The 21,329-nt window shown below is 43.0% G+C and overlaps 1 protein-coding gene and 2 long non-coding RNA genes across 3 annotated transcripts; 1 reads left to right on the forward strand and 2 right to left on the reverse strand.

Moving 5' to 3' along the window:
• The first annotated feature begins 4,143 nt into the window (after positions 1-4,143).
• On the forward strand, positions 4,144-21,230 carry cop1 (COP1 E3 ubiquitin ligase). Its single transcript, XM_076079885.1, has 20 exons — positions 4,144-4,843; positions 5,012-5,071; positions 5,597-5,694; positions 6,013-6,077; positions 6,200-6,319; positions 10,327-10,395; positions 10,480-10,539; positions 10,631-10,710; positions 11,196-11,259; positions 11,570-11,684; positions 12,779-12,914; positions 13,022-13,165; positions 13,535-13,643; positions 15,066-15,147; positions 15,244-15,360; positions 17,014-17,131; positions 17,940-18,064; positions 18,167-18,327; positions 18,549-18,593; positions 20,208-21,230. Exons 1-20 carry the CDS (start codon positions 4,482-4,484, stop codon positions 20,223-20,225), a joined length of 2,148 nt encoding a protein of 715 aa, XP_075936000.1. The 5' UTR covers positions 4,144-4,481; the 3' UTR covers positions 20,226-21,230.
• On the reverse strand, positions 5,280-10,784 carry LOC142935506 (uncharacterized). The gene is made up of 2 exons (XR_012947863.1): positions 5,926-10,784; positions 5,280-5,744 (listed from the first exon to the last, which is right to left on the reverse strand). It is a non-coding gene; the product is annotated as an uncharacterized LOC142935506 (long non-coding RNA).
• LOC142935500 (uncharacterized) lies at positions 12,253-20,739 on the reverse strand. Its single transcript, XR_012947862.1, has 3 exons — positions 20,152-20,739; positions 13,011-16,810; positions 12,253-12,600 (listed from the first exon to the last, which is right to left on the reverse strand). It is a non-coding gene; the product is annotated as an uncharacterized LOC142935500 (long non-coding RNA).
• Positions 21,231-21,329: the final 99 nt, after the last annotated feature.

A 21,329-nucleotide genomic window follows, 5' to 3' on the forward strand; every position in this document is an offset into this window, starting at 1 on the left:
CTCATGTTCTGGGCTTCACAGTAATAATTCCCACTGTGTTCAGCTCTGAAGTCAGTGATGATGAAGATCTGTCCTGATGCTTTTGGTGAGTCTTCATCCTCGTTGTACCAGGTGTAGTTAGCTGCTGGGTTAGCATCACTGCTACAGGTCAGAGTCACTGAACTGCCCTCCACTATCTCAGCAGAGGGACTCACTGACACAGAGGGAAGCTTTGGAGCATCTGGAGGAGAAATTAATAAACATATAAAGATTATAATATGCTATCATAGAATATTTAGCATTTGTATTAATATTTCAGTTTGTTTGTTTCAGACTATCCCTATTATCGATCACAGCAGCTGTCCAGAGTGCTGATCCTGGAGCTGTCACAGGTGAGACTCCTGCAGGTGTAAACTGACAATAAGAAGCCTTTAATCATTTGTAATGTTCAACAACTCCACACATTCTTCTCTTTAGATGCTGCTTGTGTCGTTAGCTGAGTCTGTCCTCTCACTTCTAGCTGTTGTAGGGAGTTATTGATTGTTTCTTCACCCAGCTGGCAGATCACTTCTAGTTATGTTCTGTACATAATTCAGCTGACTCAGCTAAACAGACTAAAATCATATTATTTTATCCAGCCTCTGTTATTGTTGCAGCACTCATGGTTTCAGATGTATTACCACAAACATGATGAATGACTAACAGTTTCCATTCTGTCTCCGTTAAAAATGTTTAATTAACTCCAATAAAACACAAAAAAAAGAAAGCAAACAACAGACAGTTTATCGGATTATTATTTTTCTTATGATGTTTCTTCTACTAGTTCTAGTTTTTCTTTTTGTTTCCTTTAATAACACCATTAATTCATAAATAAACAGCTGTGTCTACCTTAAGATGTAGAAGACTTCAGTGTGTTTACAGCTGTGATTATAATTGTATTCTTGTGTCAGTGTGTGTGTGACACTTCTACATGTAGACTGAGGGGCCAGGGATTGAACCACCGACCCTCTGATTACATTACAGTCATTTAGCAGACACTTTTATCCAAAGCAACTTACAATAAGTGTATTCAACATAGGTATTCAAGAGAACTACTAGTCACCAGAAGTCATAAGTGCATCTCCTTTTTTAAACAAGCATCTAAGAGCATAAACCAGAGCAAAAGTACAGTGCAGAAACAAACAAATATGATACAATAAGTGCCACAAACTAGTATGAATACAATAAGTGCAGCAAACTAGTATGAATACAATAAGTGCTGAGTGGAAGGCTCCGGGTAGTACATTTTGAAGAGGTGAGTTTTCAGCCTGCGCCTAAAGACGGACAGCGACTCTGCTGTCCTGACGTCAGTGGGGAGTTCATTCCACCACTGTGGGCCCAGGACAGAAAAAAGCCGTGATCGGGTCAATCGGCCAAAGGGACCTCTGAATGACGGGGGAACCAATCGCCCCGAGGCAGCGGAGCGAAGTGGTCGGGCGGGGGTGTAGGGCTTGACCATGGCCTGGAGATAGGAAGGAGCTGTTCCTTTCACTGCCCTGTAGGCTAGCACCAGAGTCTTAAACTGGATGCGAGCTGTTACAGGTAGCCAGTGTAGAGAACGAAGAAGGGAAGTTGTGTGGGAGAATTTGGGGCGATGGAACACAAGGCGAGCTGCTGCTTTCTGGACAAGCTCCAGAGGTCTGATGGCCGACGCCGGGGCTCCGGCAAGTAGAGAGTTGCAGTAGTCCAGGCGGGAGATTACAAGAGCCTGGATGAGCACCTGTGCTGTCTCGTCAGTGAGGAAGGGGCGAATCCTCCTGATGTTGTAGAGCAGGAATCTGCTGGAGCGTGTAACCGATTCAATGTTTGCTGAGAACGACAGTTGGTCGTCCAGGGTCACACCCAGGTTCCTCGCAGTCCGAGTTGGCGTCACCGCGGTATTGTCAATGTTAATGGCCAGGTCTTGGAGCGACCAACCCTTCCCCGGGAGGAACAGTAGCTCGGTTTTGTCCAGGTTGAGCTTAAGGTGGTGTGTCGTCATCCACTTCGAGATGTCAGCCAAGCACGCAGCGATGCGTGCCTCCACTTGGGTCTCACCGGGGGGGAAATGACAAGATCAGCTGGGTGTCATCGGCATAACAATGGTAAGAGAAGTCATGAGAGCGAATAACAGATCCCAGAGATGTTGTGTAGAGCGAGAAGAGAAGGGAGCCCAGGACTGAACCTTGTGGAACCCCCGTAGTCAGCATAAGTGGTTCCGACACGGCCCCCCTCCATGTCACCTGGTAGGATCGACCTGTCAGGTAGGATGCAAACAGGGAGAGTGCAGAGCCTGAGACGCCCATCCCCTCGAGGGTGGAGAGGAGGATCTGGTGGTTCACCATGTCAAACAGACAGGTCCAGGAGAATCAGGACAGAGGAGATAGAGTTAGCTCTCACGGCGTGAAGCGAATCTGTCACCGCAAGGAGGGCTGTCTCTGTCGAGTGACCCACTTTGAACCTGGACTGGTGGGGGTCCAAGAGGCTGTTCTGGTGGAGATAGGAAGACAGTTGATTAAAGACAGCACGTTCAAGTGCTTTGGATAGAAAGTGTAGAAGAGAAATCGGTCTGAAGTTCTTGACATCAGACGGGTCAAGTGATGGTTTCTTCAGAAGGGGGGTGACTCTGGCAGTCTTGAAAGCTGTGGGAAAGCATTCTGAAACAAGAGATGTGTTGATGAGATGGGTGAGGAAAGGAAGGAGTTCAATCGCAATAGACTGAAGAAGAGGGGAGGGAATCGGGTCAAGGGAGCACGTGGTGGGGCTGTTAGATGTAACAAGGTTGAGGACTTTGTTAGGGGAAAGGGGTGCAAGATAGGGTAAGATGGGGCGTGGGGAGGGGAGGGAGAGCTTTGGGGGAAGAGCTGGACAGGGCGGACAGGGAGAGGGGGGCTGAGAGAAGGAGGATCTGATATCGTTTACATTCTTGTCAAAGAAGTTGGCGAAATCGTCAGGGATAAGGGAGGAAGTAGCAGGGGATAGGAAATGTGCATATAGCGTATAGTGTTACGCTATATGCAAGTTGCACACTTTTTTATTTACATTTTTTAAATATATTTTTCCTTTAAGTTATTTTGTATCCTACTTATTATCATCTCTCTAAAATCCAGAGGTCTCATTTAAAGGTATGGAAAGCCATGTGAAAATGCAAAAAAACCAACAGCTAGCTTTAATGAGTATCTATATAATTCATATTCTGATATATTTGAATATACTTAATCTAATTAGATGTAACATGCATGGATATCTCTGATACTGACTTTGCTAACATGATTGACCTGTGCAGCACTTGCAGGTAAAGACATCTTACTATACACGGTGGTCCTAACTGAGCCCCGTAACGACACATGTAGGCTACTTCTTCCGCAAACATAAACATGGGAAAATCCATATTTGCGCGTGCCTCCGCGGAGGATCCCTTGTTTGTCCACGTGGAGGGAAAAAGGAAAAGCTGGGGTAAACTGTGCGCATGAATACGTTAGTGGTTATTTGCAAAGCTGCAGGTGGATGCTTGAATGACGGGACGCAGTTTTTCTTGGCTCCCCCTCCACTTTGGTGGTGGTGGTGGGGGGATTTGATCTCCTGAGGTATAGCATTATAATCTCTTTTTAAAAAATAACTTTCTGGCAGGGGCTTTTCGTTTTTAGCCATGTATGCGGTTATTTGATGATAATATTGTAATATTTCCACATTATCCCTCTGACATATGGCATTAATGGATTTATAATAAAGCTATGTTAAGCTTGCTCTCATTGAGTACAACATACAACAGAATGGATAGGAAAGCCCTGGATTTGTTTTTATTGAATGCAAAATTTGATTAGATTCAACAGAAGTGCAGCGTGTTGTGGCTGTTGCTGTTTGACAGGATTTCTACAATGTCAGTGTAGTGAGAGGGAATCATTTCGCATGCACGTGGCCAAATAGCCTACAAAGCAACTGAACGTGGATCGCAAGTCTAAAACTATTACTTATTATTATTTTTGTCAATGCAAAATGCCTTCATAATATATGCTAGATGTGCATAATAAAAGCCACAACTGCGTTATTCGATCATAATGCGTATTTCCATCAGCGCAGTTGCACTCCTTCTCGCTAGGGGGCAGTAGCGGGAAGCCGGGAGCGCACTGGGCGCCTGGGTAATCGAGGAAACTCAAGAGATTCCTCTCCGTAGCTAACAGTAGCTAGCCGGCTGCTATTCTACTGGACAACGCAGTTGTGGTTGTTTTATTGGCCGTTGGCCATCCGCTTCTTTTGTCCTTCGTACTTCGGGGATTTCCTAATGCACCGTGAGGCGGACACCGACGGACAAGTTTATAAACGCTGGATGTTCGGTCACTCTTGCTTTCCCACAGGATGCTAGGACATAATCAGACAGCTAGCTAGCTAGCCAACCTGCTAAAGTAGCGAGATAGCAGCACTGTCCGGATGCTTTGAACAGCTAAAAACGCAGCGGATTTTGGGGAGTTTCTAGTCGGCCTCGCATGATGTCAAGCAACCGGCCACAGCAAAGCCCTGGCGGGGCGAGTTCAGTGCCCAGCACGAGTAACGTTAGCGGCAGCAGCGCAGGAGGCACTGGGAACACAAACGGTGGCGGTGGGAGCAACGCCGTCACAAGTAACGGGAACAATTCTGGAAATGTTGTGCCCTCCCGGACCCCGACAGGAGCCAGCGAGGGGGGGTCGTCGGTGCCAACGTTGGCCGCCGTGCCGTCGTCCCGGGGCGGGTTCGCATCTCTGAGCAGACCCGTTGCGTCCTCGGGCAGCAGGAAGAAGTCCCTCCACCAAGCGCCCCTTTACAACGGCCTCTTGAACTCATACGAAGATAAAAGCAACGATTTTGTCTGGTTAGCTTTCTCCGCTGTTATTTTCTCTAGACGGTAGCTGCATGCTAGTGAAAGTTTACCGTCAGTGTTTCAAAAGTTTTGAAAGCAAATATGTTGACACGCACTTAAAATGTTTTTTATGTGTGTGTGTGTCTCTCTCTCTCTCTCTCTCTCTCTCTACTTTTCCAGTCCCATTTGCTTCGAAATGATAGAAGAGGCACACATGACCAAGTGCGGGCACAGTTTTTGGTAAGTGTTGTTTCACAGCAGAGGCTTTGAAGTTAGCCGTTGGGCTGTGTTAACGGACAACAGAGAGCTTATCAGAAGCAACAACAAGTTATGTCAACAAAAATAACAGCGCAAAATGCCTGTGTTAGTGATGCTTACATGTAGGGACAGAGCAAGACAACTTTCCTCCTCCAGTTTACTTAACCCTAAACATACATTGTACACTATAAAAAGTAAAAAAACAACAACTTTTTATTCGTTTCCCACTTGAAAATAAAAAACAGTCTGCATCATTGAGAGAAGCCACTGCACTTTCTTGTTTCTAAACATGAATTTAAAGAAAAATAGTGCAACAAAAGGATAAAACGTTAATTCAAAACATGTACAAAAGCAGCGTGAGAATGGGGGAAGTCCACCTTTTAGCACTGTGAGGTATGGCGTAACTTAAGTACTACTAAGTAACGCTGTAATAGTGTTCTTTAGTGCTCATTTTAGTGCACCGCTTCAGTCAGTTCCACAGTACTCAGTTGTCTCTCTCTGCTACAGTTTCAAGTGTATCCGCCAGAGTCTGGAGGACAGCAACAGATGTCCCAAGTGTAACTACATCGTGGATAACGTGGATCAGCTCTACCCCAACTTCCTCGGTAGGTGTTTTCAGTCCGAGGGTTGAGGCTCAGGCCTGTTCTGCTTTCAGCTGTCATAGAACACACACATTTGCATGTCAAGACACGGTTTGCACATCAGCTGTACTGTTGCGACATAAGCGTCGAAGAATTAAGTCATTGGATATATATTTATTTTCACCAGGACTGAAATGTGAAACATTAGGGATTGTTCCCGTCTCTGTTGTTTTTTCCGCAACTAAACCGACTCACCCAAAGTACCACTGCGTTACTGTGAAAGTCGTGTTTCCGTCATATACTCATGTAGCGTTTCCAACTTTCTCCCTCACCCCGCCCCAGTAAATGAACTGATCCTGAAACAGAAGCAACGGTCGGAGGAGAAGAGGCTAAAATTGGATCATCCTGTAAGTACAACACAAGCTTACTGTCGCTGCTTTGTTTCTTCCTACACACACATTTTCACTCTCAATATTTATTCTTATTTTTATTTTTGCTTGTAACTGATGGGTGTCTCTGACCCCTGCAGAACGGGTCGAGGTGGCAAGTGTTCCAGGACGTGTTGAGTCCCGACCAGGAGAACTTGGACCTGGCTAATGTCAATCTGATGCTGGAGCTCCTGGTCCAGAAGAAGAAGCAGCTGGAGGCGGTGAGTGGGGGTCTACGGGTGATCACACACGCATTTCATCTTCTTTGGTGCCAGACCTTTCTAGCATTGTGCTTCTGCAGATGGCTGCTTGGATTCACGTAGAGCTGCACAATACTCCATGAGATAAGAGGCACAGGTGACTTTTAACCTGTTACTCCATGTTAAAAGACAAAGTCATTTACTGGATGCAAGATTCATACAGAGTGATGGGGGGTTAAGTTTGACCACATAAAGGGATAGTTAGGATGTTTTGAAGATTATGAAGTATGAAGTATGGTTGTATGAAGTACTCATTCATAGTCAGTATACACAGAAGCTGAGCAGGTGCAGTGTGTACTGCTATGGACGAGGGCAGCAACAAAACACCCCAAAAAAAACAAAAGCAATATCATTTTACGCTATATTTAAGATATAGACAACCCTTCATGACGAGACACATTGGGTACTTCCCAAGTCTCTTAATTGTCGTTTCCTCGCTCCTCGCATGGTTTCCTCCATGCATGCCTGGAAGGACTAAGACGCAAGGAAAGGACCCAAGTGAGGGAAACGGGGATGCAATTAAGAGACTTGAGAAGTACCCACTGAAGCTGATATCTATGCTCTATGGGGGGGTGTCGGTCCTCTAGCCACCTCACGATTCCATTCAGAGAGCTATGATGTAATTATTATCTGCTATTTTTAAAACACAGCATATTTATAATGATTCTTAATTAAAAACAGATGAATTTACTTCCATTATCTTTTATTAATTCAATATTAGTAACAAATAGAAGAGAGGAGTTGACATTTAGAGCATTAGGAGAATGGTAAAATAAATCAAATGTTTCCTGTAAAAACGCAGAACTCATCATATTGTGAGTCATGTGACATAACGAGCTAAAAAGCAGAGATGGGCAAAAATACATCAAAATGTATTTTGATACAAAATACCCCTCAAATAAATGTAGCAAAGAAAATACAAAATACTGGTGCCAGAAAATGTAACAAAATACAATACATGTATTTTGTATTTAAAATATAGGAAATACTTTTTTCTGGATTTTCCGTTTTCTCACAATTTGCTATAGCAGAGTATTCAGGTTTGGGCTATAATGTACACTAAGCTCTGGTGAACCCCACACAAAGGAAGAACAGTCACAGACATGTTGGCCAACTGTAGAATGTATGAAATAATAAAACTAAGAATACTTTCATAATATGCCTTTTAAATAAAATAAATTGGATATTTAATGTTTTTTTTTTTTTTGTTTTTTTTTTTTACAAATGAACATCTACTGTCACAGCCTGGCTAACTGTGAACTATATTATCTGCCAGTAATTGATATGGCATTATGACATTCACGTTGAGAAGATACAGCATAACTTGTAATACCGTGCAAGATTAGATGGTCAGACGTCTCTTGATAAGGTTATCATGAACATACAAGCTCCCAATCTCCCTCTTCCTATAGCTAGCTACTCGACTGATAAGTTAACTTGCTAAACACTGGCTATGCACTAGCCTAGACAGCATGCTAGCGTCATTAGCATGTTAGCATCGATCGCTAGCTTGATATTATAACCATCACCATGTTTATACAATAGGCTATGTAGCCAGACCCAGACATCAATTATACATCAAGCTAGTTGACATCTGTCACACTCAGATAAAATATTTACCTTGACAGACAATCCATTGAACTGCATGGAAGATCTGAAGACTGAACTCGTGAACTGTTTTTTGATTCATGGAGAAAGTATTTTGAGTATTTTAAATACAAAATGACTCCACTCTAAAGTATTTTGTTACAAATTACATTCGATTTTTATCGGCCCTATCAAACACAAATGACAAAATACTCAAAAGTAATTGAAATACGTATTTCAAATTCAAGTAATAGAAATACTGCCCATCTCTGCTAATAAGTAATAAAGACTTCTCTTCTAACCAATGAGCATGCAGCTCTTTGTGAACATGTGGTTCAGCTCTTTCCTCACTGACTCCATGACTTCAGCTCTGCTTTGGTTCTAGAGTCTCTGAGTCCATCAACACAGGGATCGGTGGTGTGTCTCGGTTCAAAGAGTTCAACACAGAAAGCTCTGCTTCTCAGTGTTACAAATAGTTTCAGTCTACTTCCTGGTTCACTTCACTCTCTGCTAGTTTGGAAGAAGAAGAAGTGAAATGTTTCCATCCGTTATCTTTTAATCCAGGAGGAGTCGGTCACATTGTTTCCATATTCACCAGAACTCTGCTAGCATGTAGCCTAGCTTAGCACGTAAACAAGATAACATGTATTATGTCTGTTGCATTCAGGGACCATAACCATTTATGTTGACAATAAGAAATGAGAACATATTCAATCATATAGAAGACAAATTAAAAAAAGCAGAAGTTTGAGAAGCTCCACATTTTGCCCTGGAAGGACCACAAAGGAATTTCATAAAAATCAAAGTTGCATCTTAACTGTTTTATAAACTGTCAGAAAAGGTGGTGTAGTAGTTCCTCAGAAACGATCAGAAATTCTCCCTTTCAAGACGTGATTCCAATCATCACCGTCGCTCTGCCTGTGCATGTGGTGAGCACTCTCATTCTCCACTAGTTGAACCACATTATATGTCTGCAAGGAGATGCTTTAGGCTGTGCTTAAAGAGTCATATGGAATCGTGTGTGTGTGTGTGTGTGTGTGTGTTCTCTTGCTGAGTAAATGCAGTAAAACCCGGCACACATTGCTATCTCAGTGTGGCCTGGAACATCCCCGTTGGTTCTCGTCTTGACAATCCGTGTGAAGTTCCAGGAAAAGAGAAGTAGGAGCCACAGCCTATCCTGTTGACTTCTGTCCTGTCACAGCAGCACTCGCTGTAGAAGTGACAGCAGGCATCATGTTTTAAAACGGAGACATTCAGGTGCAGCTGTCACATGAAACGCTGTTGCACTGTGTTAGTTTTCTTGACAGGTAGTCCAGTAGCAGTGAGGCTGTGGATGTTTTTGTTGTGGCATCCACACACATGTGTTCAGTGATAGTTGGCTAACACACACACAGCTATGCTTTAACAGTAAAGCTTTGTATGAGACCTTTTCTCAGCCAATGTGTAGCCAGGGACATCGATCACAGTATTTACACGTTGAATTGTAGTCTTGGCACTAGGCTGCTACCAACGATAATTCTCATTGTTGATTCATTTGTCCAATATTTTCTCGATTTAATCGATTTGTTGTTTGGTCTATAAAATGGTGAAAAATGTCGATCTGTGTTTCCCAAAGCCCAAGATGACGTCGTCAAATGTCTTGTTTTGTCCGCGACTAACAGATATTCAGTTTACCGTCATCAAGGAGCAACACAACCAGAAAATATTCATATTTAAGACGCTGGACTCGGAGAACGTTGACCGTGTTTTTCTTCCAAAATTACTCAAACAGATTAATTGATAATCGAAGTAGATGACGATTAATTTAATAGTTGACACCTAATGGATTAATCGTTGCAGCTCTACTTCATACCAAGTGTGCTGCAGGCAAATTAAATGAACGATTGGAGCTTTTCCAGTATCTGAACCAGATTTGTCAAGAACTTTAGCTTTGTGGTGTCCGTGAAGAGGCAGGTTAGCGTTCATGCTGTTGCTTGAGGGTCTGTCTGCGTCTGTTTTGTTGCCTTTCAATGAAATCCTGATGGAAATATGTGCGGTGGATGTGTTATCCTACCTTCTCTGGTGTTTTTATTAGTTTAGACTGCATGAAGAAACGGGCAGGACATGGTGCCTTCGGTTCGTTTTGTAATGCCAGAAATGCGAAGCACGAGAAACTCCCAGAAACTGGGATGGTTTCCTGTAGTTGAAGTGAATAACATACTCGCTCCTCATAATCTGTGCCTCGTTTTCATCATTCCTTTTCTGCACAACGGCGCTTCAGTTTGCAATGCCAGGGATGGAAACAGCACCAGAACATTTTATTCCAGGAAAAGTATTGTTACCTAAAAGAAATAGTACAATTCTTTGTGTGAAAATGAACTTGTCTCGTGTGTCTCCACTAGGAATCCCAAGCAGCTCAGAGACAGATCCTCATGGAGTTCCTTAAAGAAGCCAGGAGGAACAAGAGAGAGGTACCGATGTGTTTAATAACCTTATTATAACTGTACTGCTGTATGGAAAGATATATTCATCTCTATTTCTGGCTCCGTCAACAGCAACTGGAGCAACTGCAGAAAGAGCTCAGCTTTCTTGAAGAAGACATTAAGCGTGTTGAGGTAAAACAACAGAACCGTCATTTACAGCATGTTTAAATGGAATGGTGGAGGAGCAGCACACGTGAAATGTTCTCTCTATGTCATGTTGCAGGAGATGAGCGGGCTGTACTGTCCCATGATGGAGGCCGAGTGTACGGTGCCCAATGTTGAGGCTCCCTCACCTGCTCCCAGGTACAGCTGACCTCCATGTTTTTAACATGACCTATCTACGAGTCATCACAACCAACCACATTCAGCTTCTCTGATACAAACACACACAGGCTTTACTGATTAAACTGCTATACGGTATATATATATATATATATATATATATATATAATGGTACCAGATCTGGGTGGAACAGGACCAGATCTAGATAGAATAGGACCGGATCTTTGGACAATAGTACCGGATCTGAGTAGACTAGTACCGGATCTGAGTAGACTAGTACCGGATCTGAGTAGACTAGTACCGGATCTGGGTAAAATAGGACCGGAACTGCGTAGAATAGGACCGGTTCTGAGTAGAATAGGACCAGATCGGGGAAGAGTAGGACCAGATCATAATGGTCTAGATCTAGGTAGAATGAGAAGGAACTACTTTGTTAACCTCTAGTCAGGATGTTATGGCTGCCATCCTCTGACTCATTGTCTGTTTGTTGTCTGCTCGTTGAGTAGCTGCAGTAGTATCATGGAGACACCAGACTACAGCCAGCCTCCAGGATTTGGTGGAACAACCCAGGTAACAGACATGCTGGTTGGATTATCCATTTCTTTAATGTTTACGTCTATTATCTGTTTTGTTTGCATATTTTTCATCAGCACATTTTTATAATATAGATGAAGGCCATGGTTTTGCTTCCAAAGGAATATTAGAAAAAGTTCCATAGTTATTAAATGTCCACAAGCTCTCAGAAGTTTTGACACGTACTGTAGTGGTCACAATGGATATGAACCTAAAGACCTGTCGGGCAAAACATTCTCAGTAAAACTATGAGTGAGCGTTAACAGAGTAAGTTCAGCACTGACTTGACTACTCTCTGTTTCTCCAGGGCAAAAGACAGACCTGGTACAACAGCACCTTGGCATCCAGGAGGAAGAGGCTGACGGCTCATTTTGAGGATCTGGAGCAGTGCTACTTCTCCAACAAAATGTCACGCATCACAGGTACCAATCCCTCAGTGAATGGCAGCATCACTCCCTCACAGCACAACACCTGTAGGCAGATGTGTTTCTGTGGGACTGGATGTTCACTTCAAAGGGTTGACCTGTTTGCCTCACCCCAGTGTTATTGCTGAAGTTACTATTTTTTTAAATGAAGACCACATTTGCCACAAACTCCATCGCTTGCTGTCACAGAGTGGGTTGTTTCTGATGAACAGTCTTGGCTGTCAGCAAAGAAAGAATGACACATGTGCTGCAAGGCACAAAGCAGAAACCTGACATGCACAAAATGCTCCTTGTTTTTGTTGATTATATTCCTGTGATGATAATGTATTGCTGTTAAAATGTGACACGAAGCTGCTTCAGTATGGTTACGTTTCCCTGTTTTACACACCTGTGGTTAGACACTCATGACATGCATGCAGTGTCGTCCCGCCTCGTTCACCGGCCCAGAGCTGACGAACAAAACCAGGCCGCTGGGCAGCACAGTGGCTAAATAATAGAGCTAACGACTAACGTTAACGGAGGCTGCAGTGAGTTACAGTACGATTCATTCAAACAGACATTCTGATGCTTTCATGATGTATTTATTTTAAAATGTTGTTTTTGGCAAGAAACTTGAATGAATCCAGTTGTTTTCACATTAATATAAAATAGATATAAGAGAGAGTTAAACTTCCTAACACTAGCTACAAGCAGCTTATAACACATTAAAACTACAAAGGCCAAGATTTCTTTCTTTTTTTAAGCAAAGCAACTTTTTAAACCATTTGAATTGTGCGTTTTTAATCAAATAACCACTCTCGATAACAATAACAAAGAAAAGGGATAATGTGTAGAATTTTAACTGTTCATGCCGATTTTGGTTCGGTTGAAATAAATAGTTTGAGCCGTCATCTGGAGCCTCCTTCACCAGCTGCTGTAACAAAAGACACCAACAATAAAAACCTCTCTGTATCGGCCGATAGGACACATCAACGATCGGCTTTTTGATGCCGATCGTCGATGGGCTTCTCTACTCTACACACAGCGTACAGCTCGTGTCCCCATTGCTCCTTGTGAACAGTATCTTAATAGTGTGCGTCTACTGTGTCCAGATGAAGGCAGGAACCTGAACCAGTTGGATGATTTCATGGAGTGTCTGTCTAAGTTTACCCGCTACAACTCTGTGCGGCCGCTCGCCACCCTCTCGTACGCCAGTGACCTCTACAACGGCTCCAGTATTGTCTCCAGGTAGGAAAAGGAAAACATTGACTTCTGAACATTTTGTTCAATGATTTTCAGTATGACCTTTATCAGCCCTCTCACTGTCAATGACTGCATTCTCACCTGTGTTCCAGTATTGAGTTTGACCGCGACTGTGACTACTTCGCCATCGCTGGTGTGACCAAGAAGATCAAGGTGTTTGAGTACGGCACAGTGATCCAGGATGCGGTGGACATCCACTACCCTGTCAATGAAATGACCTGCAATTCCAAAATCAGGTAGGGGGAGTCAATGCGAGTGTTAAGGCTGCTTCTGATCTGCTTGTGACCCATGTGAGAACCTGTTTCTACACACATTCAGCGTAGATGGCCATGCAGGTAGAATGTGCTGACCCCTACAGTGCTGCTGTCTTCACTTAGAAAATCAAATCTCCTTTTGTCCCCACATTTCTGCTTTGCTGGGCCATGCATTGTCATGTTGTGCAGGCCCGTAAACATCAAACTCGTGCATCAGATTTGTAAAAACATACTTTGTCAAAATCATACTAGAAACCAAGGCCTGAGTCGAGACAAAGAGCGAATGAAGCAACTATTAGGAACAAATTGTGACCTTGAGTCTTGACGTGATCCCCACCTTGTTTGTTGTAGCTGTATCAGCTGGAGCAGCTACCACAAGAACCTTCTGGCCAGCAGTGATTACGAGGGTACCGTCATCCTGTGGGATGGATTCACCGGCCAGAGGTCCAAAGTCTACCAGGTATGACACTTAGGAGGCTTCACACAGCTGAGCTGCTGGTGATAGAAGTCGTTGTAGCATGTATGACATTGTCTATCCTACAAGGCAGAGAGAGGATATTAGTGATTTTGTGAAAATTTGGCATCGATCTTGAGGAGTATACGAACATCAACAGTGACATCAAATGTGGTGATGACGTGGTGATCACAAAGACAATAAAATCCTTCCCCAACCAGAAAGTCTGGATAATTGAACACATGAGGGCACGATCCAAAAAAGCTGTTAGGAAGCATGCAGCATCACCACAGCAAGACTGAAGGCATCAAGGAGGCAAAGAGGAGGCATGAAGAGAGACTGGAGAGAGACCTCAACACCAACAGCACTAAAGATATGAGACAGGAGATCCAGAATGTCACAGGCTACAAAAGCAGGAGTGCTCCCATCATTTGTGAGGCCACATTACCAGATGAGCTGAACACCTTTTATACTCGCTTTGACCTCCTCAACAAAGAGCCAGCTGTCAAGTCTGCCCCGCCTCCAGAGGACCGCCCACTGTCAGTGTCCTCAGAGGATGTGAGGAAAACCCTGATGAGAGTGAATATGAGTAAAGCTGCTGGACCTGTTAACATCCCTGGTCCTGTACTATGAACATGTACCAACCAGCTAACTGATGTCATCACTGATATTTTCCACACATCACTGTCACAGGAGAGAGTTCCCACCTGCTTCAAGACAGCCGCCATCATCCCTGTACCTAAAACGTCTGCAGTGTCCAGTCTAAATGACTATCGCCCTGTGACACTCAGCCCCATTCTGATGAAGTGCTTTGAGGAACTGGTTCTCCAGCACATTAAAAACAACATCCAGCCTGGAACCTCACCCGTTTGCATTACTGATTGGTAAACGTATCACTCTGGTTTTAAGACTTCCTCACAAACAGACCCCAGCAACTCCTCTAGTGCTAAACTCCGGAGCCCCCCAGGGCTGTGTGCTCAGCCCACTCCTGTTCACGCTGTAGACCCACGACTGCTGCCCCAAACATGAAGAGAACTCTGTTGTGAGCAGGACAGGAGGGCTCTACAGCGTGTGATTGAAATCACCCAGAACATCATCGGTTTCCAGGATATTCAAAGACAAAACCCACTCCAGCTGCTCTCAGGTAAGAGATGCAGACGTATCAGCTGTGGAACCACCACACTTCAGAGCATCTTCTTTCCTCTGGCTGTAAGATTCCCAAATTCATCCTCCACCCTCCACTGTGTAATATAGTTTTTTTGTGTGTATGTGTTTTTTCTTGCAGCATTCTGGGCCTACAAACTGCATTTTGTTGTGCAACCCTGTTGTACAATGGCAATAAATGAACATTGCAACCTTGTGACTTTGTAGAGTTAATGTAGAGGAAACACTGCACCTTTTTTAAGGTTCCTTGTGCTTTCCTTTCAGGAACATGAAAAAAGGTGTTGGAGTGTTGACTTCAATCTAATGGACCCCAAGCTGTTAGCCTCCGGTTCTGATGATGCGAAAGGTAACGGAGGACCAGTAATGCTGTGTCTGACAGGCTTCAGTCATCATTCCTCTTCTCAGCGCAGAGAAATGTTAATGTCTGTTTATTGTGTTTCAGTGAAGCTTTGGTCGACCAATCTCGATAACTCTGTGGCCAGCATCGAGGCCAAGGCCAACGTCTGCTGTGTGAAGTTCAGCCCAACCTCCAGGTATCATCTGGCCTTTGGCTGTGCAGGTGAGCTCAGGCCTGCTTTTAGGTTGTGATCTTTGTCCTGTGAACTTACTGTGGGTAGAGATGGAAACTAGGCTTGTGCAATATGACTATTTATCATTCAACAGGTACCACTGTAATATTCCTCCCATGTCCACAACAACAGAACAATATTCAATTATGCAACGCCTGTTAGGAAGTGTGCACAATATTCAGTCTCTCTCTTTATTTCTCTTGCTTACTCTGTGCTTCACCGCATTGTTGTATCGATATGCTAGCATACGTGTGCCGCTGTGCGTAGGGCTGTGTCGAATGACTTTATCTGGTCCAATACGGTGAAAGCCTTTGGACTATTGCACGCAATGTTTCTGTAAGTTATATATAATAATAATTTAAAGGTTAACATTATGAATGAATTTTTGATGCCCTAACTAAAATAATGCAAATGCATCTATCGATTCTGTGGTTTAAAACAAAAGGAGAGAAGAGAGAACGCAAACTAAGTCATCTGTAAGCTGTGCGATAGACGAGTCGGGATTATGGAAACACCGCAAATCTCCACTACCATCCTAAAAGTCACCATCCATCAAAATATGCAAGTCTGTACCGACTCCATCCACAAAGAGCAGCCTCACCGAAACGTTTGCAGAGGCACAAAAAAAGAAAAGAAAAAGAAAAGCGAGAGTCAACCGTGGCAGTTCCAACTAGTTGTATTGATCGGATTTATTGTTCTCTGTATGAAAAATTGAGCATACTGCCTTTACATTGTGGCCACTTATGGATTTCTTTAAGAACATGCTTTAAAACCCCACAGCATACTTGGTGTATAAGCAGGTCACAGTACAGGATCTGACACACGCGGATGCCCATTTCCACCAGTAAAATAAAGCAATGACTTAGCATCTAACAATAAGGACAAACGTTCTCATAGTAATAATATATCTCAAATAATGACATAGTATCTCAAATACTGAGAAACTTTCTCAAAACAATGAGTATCTCAAAATAACGAGACAATCCCGTTTTTTTGATACTATATCATTGTTTTCATAAATTCTTTCAGAATAATATCTGTTCTCAAAATAATGATTTAGAAACATTCATAAGTCATTATTTTTTTGTTCATCACATTGACAGAAATGGGCCTCCATAGACTCAGGCCTTCCAATCAGTTCATTTATTTCGGATGTTAGAAGTCAGGGGGGGAGAATAAACCCCAGGCAAAGAAACTTGTTTTTCTTCTCACCGTGACGTATCGGTATCGTTACACTCACCTCACACCACTGCAGTTTGTCCTCGTACACGACAACATTTATTTTGTGGTTTCGTAGACTCCGGTGGTCCAGACAAACTTCTCAGAACTTCATTTTGTTACTCTCTCGAGGGAGAGATGAGAATTTGAAATATTCTCTTGTACAACAATCCTTCAAGTCCTGATCCAATCCTGTGTCTCCAAGGTCCAAGTCCACCGAGCCTGAGGACAGAAGACGTTGAAGTTGTTGGTTTACTGTCTGTAGTAAAGTTTGGATGTTGGAATAACAGCCAGCAGGCACCGTGTAGCGTTCACTCAACCAAGGCATTGCACCGTCATTGCACCTGGCTTGGTGGTGACTCGATGGGATCGACACTGAATGAATGCATACCTATATTATTTTTCTGTTTTCTTTTTGCTCGCAGACCACTGTGTCCACTACTATGATCTACGCAACACGAAGCAGCCCATCATGGTGTTTAAGGGCCACAGGAAGGCTGTGTCCTACGCCAAGTTTGTCAACGGAGAGGAAATAGTTTCTGCGTAAGTCCCTTCACCCTCATGTTCAGCTGATGATATTCTTCTATATACATACACAAGTTATTACACAAGTTATTACACAATCTATATAGACTAAATATTGTCTGCTTATAATTAGGGATGCCCCCCCGAAACCCAGTTCTAAACAGGAACCGGTTCTAAATACGTAAAACCCGGAGTATCGATGCGGTCCAGAGTTAGCGGTTCTGCTGTCGGTTCTCTGTCTCTCTGTCTTTGTCTCCGGCTCAGTACAGCGTGAGACTCCCATCATGATCAGAGAGATGAAAACACTGTAGAACTCTGGTCGTCTCAAACACAATAAAACAACATGTGACCAACAAGCAGAACATCTGTCTGTTTGTGGAGCAGCCGTCGGGTAATGGTAGTGATGTCATACGTTAGTGATGTCACATGGAGTTTGATCACAAGAACAGGATCATCAATGAAAGATAATCACTTGGCTGAGAACGTATTTTAAAGATGTTAGAACTCAAGAAAGACTATTTGTTTACATACAAGAATAACAAAACAAAGTCAATACTTTTCTTAATTAATTGTCTTTCTGTCTCACAAAATAATCAAAACGAACCGATAAGAGTATCTTTAAGGAACCGAACCGACCATCAGAATCACTGAATACTAGTATCAATACAACCCTAACGATACCCGTCCCTACTTATGATGTAGTCCCTATACCAAATGCTTTACGCTGTGTTGACAAAAATACCCACAATGAAACACTTTAAAAGATTACTAATCTTCTCCCTCAGATTAGTGACTGGTTGAGTGTGTTTCCACCTTTGTTGGACAGGTCCACGGACAGTCAGCTGAAGCTGTGGAACGTCAACAAACCTCACTGCCTGCGCTCCTTCAAGGGTCACATCAATGAGAAGAACTTTGTGGGCCTGGCTTCCAATGGAGACTATGTTGCCTGTGGTGAGCATTGATTTAAAAACAAAGCATTGCCTTGATATTTCAAGCATTCTAGGACAACATGTGAGTAAAAACATCCCCTTTTTTCTTACTGTGTGTGTACAGGCAGTGAAAACAACTCCCTGTACCTCTACTACAAAGGGCTGTCAAAGACGCTGTTAACATTCAAGTTCGACACGGTGAAGAGTGTCCTGGACAAAGACAAGAAGGAAGACGACACCAACGAGTTTGTCAGCGCTGTCTGCTGGAGAGCGCTGCCCGACGGAGTGAGTTCACCTCATTATCCCACCGTTCATTTTACACAGGCTGCACTGTGAGGAAGATCACACACACACGGGCTCATCACAGCTGGCTGCTCTTCCTCTTGTCAAGAGGAAAACATGTTTGAGCTATGAACAGATGGATTATATACATATGTTGTTTTAATGTATATTGTCCTGTAAGTGATGAATTATCTATGTTTTATGAATGGTGCTTTGTTTTTCAGGAGTCAAATGTCCTGATTGCTGCAAACAGTCAAGGAACAATTAAGGTTTGTATTTTGTACTAATAACTACAGGCCTACGATAACTAGCAATTTATTAGAGTGTTTGACGTTTATTCCTTAAAGTTATTTCATAATTAATTCATCTTTGCAGATTTAATACAATAGGAACCTTCTGCTTTGCACTTTTGTAATCATGTTTTAAAGGCACATAATTCAAATGTAATGATATGAGAGAGAGAGAGAGAGAGAGAGAGAGAGAGAGGTAAACGTAAACTATCGTTTCCAAATGCTTCAAGTACACAAAAAGCACCGTTTTCCCCTTTTGTTGTTCAAAGTCCCATTGACAGAAATCTCAAAAGCTCACGACATCACAGTAACAGTATCCCCATGGCTCGATACCACTGGGGATGGGTGGGAAAGAACGTATTGTAGTTTCACTGCGTGTTGGGGTTACATGTCCAGTATGCCGTTTAATTAGTCTCATAACCTGCGCACATAAAACCAGGCGTGTGCACGAGACATGAGCGAGTAGAAAGCATCCGGTGGCCTGTACAGCAGAAGCTCCGCCTGCACTAGTGGGACCAGTGTGATCTTCACCCTCGCTACGCGCTCACGTGTGAGACCTCGGAGGATGCAGATGTCTCCTCTCCTTTGATTGGTCACTTTCAACACTCACGGCTCCTTTCTTGTTTGTTTGTTTCTGAGATGCCGATGACTGTTTATGAATTTCTTTCTTAAAAATGTATATGTATATAGAATGCAGGTGTGTGAATCTTCTTCACTGTCCTCTGACGATGTCACAGCTAAACATAGAGGACATACGTTGACCTAATGGACTTTTATAACTGAAGTCACGGGAAGCATATGGCAAACCTTGTTTCCCTAGCGCATACAGTAAACAAAATCAATACCCTCAAAGAATATTACAAATAGAATATAGAAATATGTTAACTTTGTGTAAGGCCTACTTGCTCCGACATGAAGGCCCCATAAGAAACTGGTTGTTCTCTCAGACCACTGCCTTCCTTCGCCTGTCAGCAGTCAAACCTAACCTCCAATCAAAGGTCGTGGTTTTTTTTTTTAAAGTGACCAATCAAAAGAGTGAAGACATCAACCACTGTCTATTGCATCTCTGCCTCCAAAGTCTCAAAAAATGTGCTTTACGAGGGAGCAAGTGTTGGGACATGTAGGGAGGCGGGAGTCTGTCTGTCTGTCTGTCTGTGGAGATGGTCACCAGGCAGCAACCTCCAGTTCTGACTAAATGAAACTGATGCACAACCTGCATTCTCTCTAATGTCCAACAGGGGGCGACTCCTCTGGTTGTTTAGAAGTCTATGAGAAAATGACTCTACTTCTCTCTTGATTTATTACCTCAGTAAACATTGTAAACATGAGTTTATGGTCTCAATCTCTAGTTTCAAGTCTTCTTCAATACAGCATCATGTTCATTTAGTAAACTATGGTCCTCTTAGAGTCAAATAGACCATAAAGCAGGGTATGCTTTAGGCTCTATGTAGTATACAGCTGTGTCTTCACCCTATCTCTATCAAGTTCCCACCATGGGTCACTTTTATTGTTAAAGCAGTGACTGTGCTGATCTTACTGTTTTAACCCTTTGTTTCCAGTGACATAACGGGTCCATCTCTTCTCTCCGTACAGGTTCTTGAGCTCGTCTGAAGGCCACGTCTTCAGTGTGTGAGATAGAACGTCCATCAGCTCCTCTGTGTTTGATAGAGGATCAGTCTGATGCAGGGAGGAGCCCAGGCCGCCCGCTGAACCAGGATACCGACAACAGCGGCAGAGAAAGGAACCGAACCCCCGTCTTCTTTTTAATGAGCTGCAGCAGAAAAGACTTTGGACCAGGACGTCTGTACAGCCGGAGGAGACGTGCTGGCATTTTACAGCAAAAGAAACCAGGACCTAGCTTGGGCACACAATGGAACAAGAGACTTTAGCAAGCTTCTTTTTTTGTTTCTTTACGGTAAAATGATATCAGCTACAATAGAAACACCTCTTTATGATTTTAGGTCAAATCAAAACTTGTACCCTTTTTTTATTTTATTATTATTAAGCTGTTGCTCTCGAGGGTACATCCATCCGAACGCTACCAGTGTGATGCATTGTTTTCCTTTTTAAAGGCCAAAGCACAAGACAAAATCACATGCAGAAATCATGTCTTTTACCCCCCCCCCCCCCCCACACACACACACACCTACATACATTGTTTGTCAACCAACTGTTTTCCCTCTTTACATGTAGTTCTTTTGGTGTTCTTCAGATTGGGAGAAACCAGTTTTAATAAATAAGACTTGAATTTCATTCTGTCGAGTGTACCGTCGGTTCCTTTTGTGGCTGAAGAGTGTAGACGGTCGGGTAGTGTACGGAGGTCATGGGCAGCCATTCTCATTTAGCTTAAGGCATTGGTCTGCAATGCTACATCTAACTGGATTATTTCTCCACTTACACAAGCTGCTTGTTGAAAAAGGAATCACAGAATCAACATGTAGTTTTCTTTAAAGTATCAAAGGAATTAGTGTTCACATACTGGAGATTAACACAGCTGTGCACAACATCGTCACGGAGAGGATTTTGGTAAACACCGCCAAGACCTACCTATTTTATGATAACTGAGTGAGAGAGGTGTTTTGTATTTGTATAACTGAATAAATTATTTCAAAACAATTTGGTCCCTTTTGGTCTTTTTTTTTTTAATATATATATTTTTGGCTTTTCAAACATTCTCTTAACCGCCCATGTGTGACTGAGCCGTGTGTTTATCGT

Source organism: Anarhichas minor, unplaced genomic scaffold, assembly GCF_050575085.1.
Source record: "Anarhichas minor isolate MPS153535 unplaced genomic scaffold, ASM5057508v1 ptg000006l, whole genome shotgun sequence".
Classification (NCBI taxonomy): Eukaryota; Metazoa; Chordata; class Actinopteri; order Perciformes; family Anarhichadidae; genus Anarhichas; species Anarhichas minor.

What these genes read in the sequence shown, in the direction of transcription:
- cop1 (XM_076079885.1), top strand. Translation starts at nt 4,482, where the DNA reads ATGATGTCAAGCAACCGGCCACAGCAAAGCCCTGGCGGGGCGAGTTCA. An exon ending in CCAGGAGGAACAAGAGAGAG is followed by an intron (nt 10,396 to 10,479) that starts GTACCGATGTGT and finishes CTCCGTCAACAG; the next exon opens with CAACTGGAGCAACTGCAGAA. An exon ending in AAGACATTAAGCGTGTTGAG is followed by an intron (nt 10,540 to 10,630) that starts GTAAAACAACAG and finishes GTCATGTTGCAG; the next exon opens with GAGATGAGCGGGCTGTACTG.